This window comes from Mastacembelus armatus, chromosome 24, assembly GCF_900324485.2.
Source record: "Mastacembelus armatus chromosome 24, fMasArm1.2, whole genome shotgun sequence".
Taxonomy (NCBI): Eukaryota; Metazoa; Chordata; class Actinopteri; order Synbranchiformes; family Mastacembelidae; genus Mastacembelus; species Mastacembelus armatus.
This window is the reverse complement of record NC_046656.1, coordinates 6557507-6567404: the sequence shown is the minus strand read 5'-3', so window position 1 is coordinate 6567404 and position 9898 is coordinate 6557507. Positions and strand designations below refer to the sequence as shown.

At 45.2% G+C, this 9898-nt stretch overlaps 2 protein-coding genes across 2 annotated transcripts; both read right to left on the bottom strand.

The window, feature by feature from the left end:
• Nucleotides 1-219: 219 nt before the first annotated feature.
• Nucleotides 220-2352, bottom strand: LOC113137249 (thrombomodulin-like). Its single transcript, XM_026318764.1, has one exon. The coding sequence runs from the start codon at nucleotides 2154-2156 to the stop codon at nucleotides 522-524; it is 1635 nt and encodes a 544-aa protein (XP_026174549.1). The 5' UTR covers nucleotides 2157-2352; the 3' UTR covers nucleotides 220-521.
• Nucleotides 2353-3165: 813 nt separating this feature from the next.
• LOC113137250 (thrombomodulin-like) lies at nucleotides 3166-5922 on the bottom strand. The gene has a single exon (XM_026318765.2). The coding sequence runs from the start codon at nucleotides 5737-5739 to the stop codon at nucleotides 4177-4179; it is 1563 nt and encodes a 520-aa protein (XP_026174550.1). The 5' UTR covers nucleotides 5740-5922; the 3' UTR covers nucleotides 3166-4176.
• Between the last annotated feature and the right edge of the window lie 3976 nt (nucleotides 5923-9898).

Sequence of the window (9898 nt, the reverse complement as noted above, 5' to 3'; positions counted from 1 at the left end):
CATGTTCAGTTGTTGGATTATAATTATGCATCAATCAATATTAATGTATTATAAAGAAGAGCTGATCGTATACAGTAATACTGAGTAGCTTGTAAAATTTCCTACTAGGGGTCAAAAAGTCTTAACGCACAGTAATGTGTCACTGAATAAAATGGCTTCTCTCCACCACACGGTGGCGCAGTCAGTCTGTGTTTGAGGCAAAAAGACAGAACAGACTCATTCACCGTTTTATAATTTAATCATGTTCCAACACAAACTTTACAAAACAAAGTTCTTAGTCAAGTTTATTGCATTGCATCTGTGCATGTGCGTGGTAAATATAACCAATGTAGTGAATGAAAGTGTAGTTATGTGTGTAGATGTGATGTCTTGTGACTTTATAGTAACCGGATATCTTATCGCCACATTCCTGTCCTGTGCCTGCGAATCCTTCTAAACATGTCCCCAACTGTCTCTGGGTTTAAGACTCGGTCTGTACATTCACACGTCGTGCTTGTGCTGTCTCTAAGTCTTGTTTCGTCCTAATGAGCGTTGACATGCTCCAAACCGTGAGCCTCGCCCTCCGCAGCTTTGAGCGCGCCGGTGCTCTCCATCTTCCCTCTGCGACAGAGGATGTGATGCACCAGGAAAACCACCAGCACAATAAAAAAGACAGTAAACACTATTATCCCAATAAGCGCCCCCGTCGTCACCCCGGAGGGCTGTCTTGTTGGGTCGGGGTGCGGTAAAGTCGGGGATGGATGGATGGTTGGAGTTGTGGCCGTCTTTCCATCTGTATGCGTCTCATCCTCGGATTTTACGCACCTGAATTGTCCAACAAGTGTATATCCCGGACGGCATGCGCACACATAACTACCGAATGTGTTTTCACACAACTGATCGCATTGTTCGCTGTGGCATTCATCAATGTCTATGCAAAACGTATGGTCGCCTCGTTCCTCGGACACATAACCATCAGGGCAGTAGCACTCCAACTCGTCATTCGGGTCGCACTCCGCGGGGCATTCCTCTGCCCCGCAATGAAGCTGACACTTATTCGGCGACTTCGGGTCCACTTTATATCCAGAATAACACGAGCATTTGTAGCCACCAGGGGTGTTCGTGCACGTGTGCTCACACGGAGCCGATATACACTCGTCTTCGTCGACGCACTGTCTGCCTAACGTCTTGTAACCCTCTTTGCAGACGCACCGAAAGCTGCCCACGTTGTTGATGCACATGAAGTTCTTCCCCGGACACTGCCGCTCGTCCGCACAGTGGTTGATCTCCACGCACGATCTGCCGTCCTCCGCCAGTTTAAAGCCCTGATCACACATGCACGCATAGGATTCTGAGTCGTTGTAGCAGCCGTACTGGCAGCGCAGGGCCAGGCACGGGTCTTCTGTGGCCGCGTCGCAGGTGACTTTATTTGCAGGGTTAACGGTCTTTCCCGGCGGGCAGTAGCAGGAGGGGGCACGTTTGGGGCTCACGGTGCATTTGAACTCACACCCACCGTTATTTATCTCGCAGCTCCAGGGCCCCTGCAGCCACTGTCCCGAGACGCAGACGTATTTAGTCTGACTTGGCATCTGGACAGCGGTGCTTCCAGGGGGCAAGGACAGCATATCTGTGCCCCCAAACCCGAGCGGAGTCATGTAGGTGACAGATTCGCCCTTTGCGACCGCTAGGCTTTTGCAGGTGTCAGTAAAGTTCTGTTCGCAGAGAAATCCGGCTGCTCGTTCACCGCACGGCTCCTGGATCCATTTAAACTCGCTCCTGGGAGAAACTGAGACGCAGCGATGACAAGAGCAGCTGCTGTCAAAACCTGGCGACCAGTTGAAGAAGTCACTTTCACTATATTTGGTCACCCACTGGAAGCCTTTCAATCCAGAAACAGCGTCTGGACAGCCGCTCGGTAAATGTAAACCGATCCAGAACTGCCCCGTTAAGTTTCCCAATAAAATAAAAAGAATATCATGTGATACAGAAGAGCGCACTGTCATTAAGTGACCACCTAGATTTCTACACTGATTCTGGGCGGTTGTGAAGTTACTGGGGTCATTGAACACCGTGAAACACTGGTTCCCAATGCAGTATCCGCTATTCGGCTCTATCCCACCGGCTCTTCCCATCAGGAAAACCAACCCCACGACATAAAGTCCCCTAACATGCTTCATTTTCGTGTCCGTCTAATGTCTTGCGCGTCCCAGCAGTCCATAGGCTTGTTTGTTTGAGAAACGGATTATCTCGCATTTATAACTTCCCAGCTCCATGACTATAATGCGCCGGTCGAGGAAGGAAGTCCTTCTTCATCAGCAAGCCGCGCCGCACAAATTTCTCCTGGGGACGACGGACCACATTCCCAATTACGCACGACTTTTAAGCGCGTACGCACCACAGCCGCGCGCACGCACAGGCATTTGCCCACCGCCCCTTTTTCACAGTAGCCCCTCCCAACTCTTCGAAAATGTCTTCCTTAGTCTTGTGGTCAGTCTTTACATTCAGTTTTCTTTAAAAACAGTTGAACATTCTGAGAGGTGACAGAGTTAAAAAGCCTCCATTTCTAAAAGCACAATTTCACCTGTTTTAGACATTTTTTCTATATAAATGTAGCCAAACTGTGCCTCTAAACGAGATAAGCTTAAAACAATGAACTCCAAAAAACTCAAAAACAAGGAATCAACACTGGAATGCAGAAATAAATGTGGCTGTTTGTATTTCCTTTGTTGGCTATGGCCTGAACCCAGCTTTGTGCCTAATACATACATGTTATAAAGCGAAAGAAGGAAACAGAGACAATAGAAAGGAAGAGAAACGAAGGGACATAAGTCTGAAGATAAGCCTGTTTGCTTTTTTTCCTTATTAATCACATGCATGTTCAGTTTGTGTTATAAGCTTCATTCCTTGACACCTCCTATCTTTGAATCAGTCTGGTGTTTTATTGCTACAGCTCCTCTCACGCTTATCCTAATGATTCCGTCTACCAATGGGAGGCAGCTGTGTATAATACTGTGCAGCTGTATAAATGTAAATATAAAGGAGCTTTTTCTGGGTCAACTCTGCAGTTTGGGTGCAAAGTTGACAGAGGAAAAGGAACAGAAAAGCAATTTAAACAAGGCATAAACTGGGATACAGACAAAAACAAAACAGGTGATGGAAAGCAATGGGATTACAATGTTTACAACCAAATTTTATTTGTGTGGAGAAAAAAAAGACGATATAAAGTGTGACTGTGATAAGCCTGTTATACAGTTATATCAGAAGGAGGTGCACGTGTTTCCATCAGATAAGTAGACTATAGCAGCACAGTTTTACATTCATGTTTAGCTGGTCTTGACCAGTCTTTTATACAGTAAAGTCAATAACATTCAACCTCATGTTAATGCCAGTGGTAGCAATGCACAGTGAGCAGGCACATCGGCATTAGCTGGGACAGTATAGTAAGGTGAGTTTTTGATCCAGTTGCCATGTGTGTTATTTTACAGACAGTTTATGGGACTTAAGCATTTTATTTGTGGTCCCTAAAATACACAAATGATGCCATGAAGAGCAGCCATTAAATATTCAGTTATCCCAGTATTTGTTTTCTGGGATTATCACTTACTTTTTCTAGCTTCATTTCAATACTCCTATTTTGTCAAACAAATAAACAATATAGGTTTAATATACAGTATTCAGTTCACAGATAAATTATGGAGTTCAACCAGTAGTCCTATGTGTAATATAACATTATGGTCTGGATAATGAAAATGTCAAAATGTCAAGTAAAGCCCAAGATGAGTTTAGTTTTCCTGTTTGTAAATCATTAGTTGGTGTCTACAGTGAGGAAAATAGTTCTTTCATAAGAGAATCCTACAGTAGGAATCTGAGGAATTTACACTATAATTACAAAAATGACCGTACTAACTTTCAGTACCATTTTGTTAGATGTTTTCCTATGTAACTGCATCTTTGTTATATATGTTACTGCACAAAAATGGCCTAATTGAGATGGAAAACTTTTTTTTCCCATCTTATCAAAACAAAGCCGCAGTAAATGATAAGGGAAGGTAAATAAAGTACAGTTAACATTCAGACCACACTGAGTGTTGATATCTGCCTTAAAATACACGTCTTCATTTACAGCAGCTTTAAGAGATCTTTACCTACAGACCAGTCCCAACAGTGGAATCACAGTCGCAGTCTTTGTGAGTCGTTTTAGAACTGTCTGTCGAAGGATAACCTCTTATATGTATCTGTGGTCACCTGCTGCAGATAGAATATATCTATATCTGGATGTTTGAGGGAAGGGAGCTCAAATTTGCCACAACGCCTAGATATGTGTCGGACCAGGAAATACAGCAGAGCTGCACACAGCATCATGAACACGGTGATGCCCAAGACGCTGCCGGTCTTAATGTAGGGGGGCATTGCAGCTGGGTAAACTGGGGCCTGTGTGGGGTATGGAGGGCTTGAGCCCGATTCCTCCCCCACCTCCTCATCTGGGACACACATGTAGCCCTTTTGCAGGGTGAACCCCTCATCGCACAAACATCTGTAGCCACCAAATAGGTTTTCACATGTGTGATCACACTGCTTCTCAATCTCACATTCATTGATGTCAGTGCAAAAAGTTGTGTTATTCCTTACGTCTTCGACGTAGCCTTTAGGGCAGTAGCACTGATACCTGTCATCACTCTCAGGGTTACGGATGCAATTAGCCAGGCAGTCCCTCTCAGTACAATACAGCTCACACTTGGTGGGATCTTGGGATGACACCCTGAACCCATTCCAGCACGCACACTTGTAAACCCCGCCGGACTTCTCACACTTCATATGCTCACAGTGCTTACAGATTCTAATGTCCACACACTTTTCATCCTCCTCCTCGAAGCCATCTTTACACGTGCACTTAAAACCTCCCTGTGTGTTCACACACTCCTCACCCTCACCTGTGCACGGGGCCTGCTCTTCACACTCATTGATGTCCACGCAGCTCTTCCTGTCGCCCGTCTGCCGGTAGCCTCTGATGCACTTGCACACATAAGAGTCGCCCTCCAGTTGGCACTCGTGCTCGCAGTCGGCGCACGGCTCTTTGGTGCATGTGATGTTGTTGGGATGGAGAGTTTGCTTTGCGGGACAGAGGCAGGTGTCTGTTGCGGAGCTGCAGGTGTGCTCGCAGCCGCCGCGCATCACCTCACATTTCCAGGGAGCTCGCATCCATTTCCTCTCCACACACACGTGTTTAGAGTCCGGATATTCACCGCCAACCTTTTGCACTACAGCAACAGTTCCTGGTGGAAACTCTTCCACATCTTTCACCTCGAAACCCAAGTGCGAGATAAACGTCACTTGTGCGTCCCCGCCTGCCTGGAACCGACTGCAAGGCTCAGCGAAGGTATACTGGCACAGAAATCCGTCCAGCTTGTCCCGGCATCGCTTCGACAGCTGGGTCACGCTGCTTCCCGTCACTGAGATGGAGGGGCAATTTGGTAGATGTCCCGCAACTTCTCCTGTCCTTGTCTTGCTGCCTAGCCAGAAAGTGCCGCTGACTCCGCTTAGCAAAAGCGTTAACATCTTATCTGCTTCGCTCGAGCCGAACACCAACAACTGTCCCTCCGAGTCTTTGCAGCTTTTCTGCGCGTCTTCAAAGTCAGTGTGCTTCTGGAAAAGTGCAAAACATTGATTCCCGGCGCAATTTCCGCGCTGACAGAGGACCGTGTCCTCCAGCTCGCAGAGGAAAAGCGCACAGATCAGCAGCGCCCGTGTGGCAGTAATCATGCTGTCGATGTTATAAAGTCTGCAGATAGAGAAAACCTCTGTATTCGACGAGTCGGAGCTGACAAAGCGGCTGTAATCTGGACATAAGCTCCATTTATAAAAGCCTCCTGTAGTTTTTTTTCCTGTCGGAGCAAAGAGGAAGGAAGTTTAGTCCTGGCCAGCGGTGTAAGCGATTGCTCAACGCCCACGCTGTCCAAAACACACATACACGCGCGCGCGCACACACACACACACACACACACACACACACACACACAGACTGGACGCACACAGAGACTGGACTTTAATAAGAGGGGGATTTACAAAATCCCTCAATCTCCTCCTGTGCATACCCCTTCCCTTTATCGATTGAGATGATAAAGCAGAACTTCGTCCCTTACTGGAAGAGGTAATGTCGTGTCTGGACGACCTTGATGCTTTTTTGGGGATTCCAGTCGGACTTAACTTTAACTGTATCAAGCTCATTAAGTATGAAGAGCAGTCCTCCTCAGTAAGGTCACAAAATAGAAGAGAGGCAGCTGGCTCCAAGTGCAGAGGTGTTTATTCACAAAACCCAGTACAGACAAGGTGAGTTACCACAGGACACACTGACTGTGTTTTCTCAAGCTCCCTGTGGATATACCTTTGGTCAGAGGGTTGGTTCTCACCCCTTAGACCATCTTCTTTCATCTTATTACCATGTCCGTTTACCACTAGTGTTTTCCCTTTTTAGGACATATTCGTGTCTGACCTACACGAGTCCTTTTTTTTTTTTTTTAAAGGTGCCTGGGGATCACACCCGGTCCATCTCCTCCTCCTGGGGTCCGGTGTGATTCCCCAGCCTTTCCATTCTCAATCTTTATTTGATTCATGGTCAGTGGTGTGTTAACAGATGTTCTCTAATGTATAAAACCACTGTCTCTGAGACCTGTAACACTTGGTCCCAGGCATGTCCCATTTCTGTCTATTTATGGTCCAAGTGCAGGATTACTGGTCACACATGTCATCCTGGATCCTTTTGGGTACTTTGCCTTTACATAGGTATAGTTTCAAAAGACACACACACGCACATGCATGGCTTAGTTTCCTGAGATAACGTACAACAATAACCCAAACACACATGTATTGTTTTCCTGATTTATTTGATTCGTTGCAACCTTTATGGACACATTTAACAATATATTAAAACAACAACAAACTATACTCAAATGAAGCACGAAGGCACCATTGACACTGGACATGTGTCAGTGGTAATGATTCTGTGAACTCTGTAGCTCCTTCAGCCGCACACAGCATTTTAGCATCTTTCAGCTCATCATCTTTACTGTCGTGGTACACTCTCACTGCTCTCTTCAACCACCACTCCATGTGACAGCTGATGTTGCTCTGCTGGGTCTACAAATAGACAGCAGTTTTCTAGCATCGTAGCCACGTCAACATTATAAGTTTCTAACTGTAAGTGTAAAATGCTCTTAATAATAGAAACATGATTAGATACCTTCCAGGGGAGACTCTGACTCACACACTAAGAATGTGGGCATACCTCCTACAGTTGTTTAGGTTCAGCCCAGTAAATCAGTCATCATTATTACACGATTCACCATCATCTCTCAGAGTACCAGGACTTGCAGAGGAAGAGCGGTGCCGTCCACTTTCCTCAGGGGGGTTACATGACTGGACTTTAAGGAGGAAGTAGGAACAAGAGGGCTGAACACACTTCCTTTAACTACTGGACACAAAACATGACCAGAACTACTTTACATTACATAAAGCTGCTATTTATGTACATATGTAGATCGTCATTCTTTGAGCTGCTTAGTCTCCAGGTGGGGTCTGGATTGAGTAGATGTGAAGGAATGTGATCACATCCAAGGATTCCTTCCCAGTGTAACGCAGCATGACTCAGTACATGAAACAGGAGATGAAGCATTTGTATCAGTCTAGTATAGAGTCATTATGTAAATCAGTTTTAGCTATAATGAAATGAACTGACCCATCACTCAAATTCCAGGCATTACGAACCAGGGGGACACCACCCATAATTCATAAAGTCATTAGACTCGACTCTATTTTAGTGCCTTCTTTTCCCCTCCTCAAGCAAGGAGTGTGGTGACCTAGAGTTGGGTGGAGGGGATGTGACCAAGAATTACAACGAATGGAATCCTTTGTTCACACTGGACAAATAAAATAATCAGTGCAGTGTTTTTATTTCAGTAGTGAATGTTTGCTTTTACGTTTCTGACCTTTGCCGGGACACCTAGCAGTGGGCGACGTGGATTCACTCCAATACAACTACACAATTGTGGGTAATCTTAACATGAAGTCTGCTTGGAGATAAGCACGGGCTATTCAGTCAATATTTTCCCTGGTTTCTATCTTCACTGCCCACACTTATGTTACGAAGGGACTGTTCAAAACGTGCAAGAAGCCTGTTTTGTTTCTTGTAAATTAATGGCCTGTTCTTTCCAGGCATCACTATCACAGTGACAGTGATGAATTACAAGCTTTAGTGTCAGTGCCACTAACAACAGCCACAGCAGGGTCTTGTTTTTAATTTGATCCTCGTAACATTGCACATCTCCGCTTAAGCTTGTTACTTGTTCACTTTAATTGACCTGTGAAGGCCTTTAGTTATCAGCATTTACTGTACAAAATACACAGGAACGTAATATGGAATCACACATTCAGAAATTCGGGTATGTTTGTCAGTGCTGATGACAGTTTTTCCTTTTCTGTTGAAACGCGTAATGCAACTTTAACAAGAAAAACATTCCACTTTGGCTCGCTGACATTCAGCTCAAACGCTGAGGCTGTTTCTGCCTCCAGAACAGATTTTTGGCCTGACGAAATGTTTCTAAAGCTAACATTCCTGTCAGGGTGAATCTACCTGACCCTCCCTACCTAACACATTGCTGACGTGGTTAGATCAGTGTTTTCCTAACCTTCAGCCTAAAGTAAGGTCTCAATGGCAGCTTCCAATGACGCTAAGATACAGTCAGGCAGTGTGAGGGTGCTATCACCAGCCGAAGAGGAAAAGCGAGATGTTTCCGTGTCCTGAATGAGGATGAAAGAAAGGTGCACTGAGGTTATACACACACACACACGCACACACACGCACACACACACACACACACACACACACACACGGCAGGGCCCCACAACCTCCTTACTTAGGGGTAAGACATGTAGACTCATTTTGTCCTTGGCCTGTTTGCATTTTTATACAGTAGTTTTGCTTCTCTGTAATCATTTCGTGTCCCCAAACAGCAGGGGACTTCTCTCTTTATTTGCCACACCAGCTGTTTTGCTTTGCAATCAATTTGTCTCTTTTTGATGTTATTTTCTGCCTCTTTGCTTGACTTTTGTCTGTTTCTGATTGTTTATTGTCTACTTGTGTTTGCATCACTTTCATTGGGTTTGAATCTCTGTAGTTGGTTTGCATGACTACTTGGTTTAAATCTGTATGTAGTTATTTGCCTCTCAGTGGTTGGTTTGTAGTTGTTGTCGTCTTTGTGGCCACCCCATGGTCATTTGATTGATTTTTCAACTTTCCAGTCATTTATCCATCTGCTCATAACCCTATCTACATATTCTGGTGCAGAAGCAAATGGAGGCAGTCAGTGACACACAGAATCTTTTAGCAATCAACAATTTTCTGTCACATAAACATCACATGTTTATCTATGCGCACACGCGCCGATGCACGCACGCACGCACGCACGCACACACACACACACACACACACACACACACACACACACACACACACACACACACACACACACACACAGAGTCTCTCTCACACACACACACACACATACACACACACACACAGAGGCATGACACTTTTATCCTTCATCTGGTGGCACCCAAACCCTGGGGAACGGGCTGTGATCTGCTGCTGTGTCATGCTTGGACAAACACACTTGGACAGACACAGGGTGTATGACCACCCAGATAACCTTTCCCATTCCACACATCACCTCCAGGGAATGGTGAGTTGTTATATAAACACACCCTCATAGTGAAATGATATGGTAAGAGTGTGCTTAATGGGGCAAAAATATTGGCCAAAATATACATAATCCATTAAAAACCTTTGGGTTGCAAGAAATTAGAGGTAACTGTGGACATTGCATAGACACCTCACATACTTTCAATACTGAAGTATTTTACTACT

Coding starts and splice junctions, on each gene's coding strand:
- LOC113137249 (XM_026318764.1), bottom strand. CDS start 2,156: ATGAAGCATGTTAGGGGACTTTATGTCGTGGGGTTGGTTTTCCTGATG.
- LOC113137250 (XM_026318765.2), bottom strand. CDS start 5,739: ATGATTACTGCCACACGGGCGCTGCTGATCTGTGCGCTTTTCCTCTGC.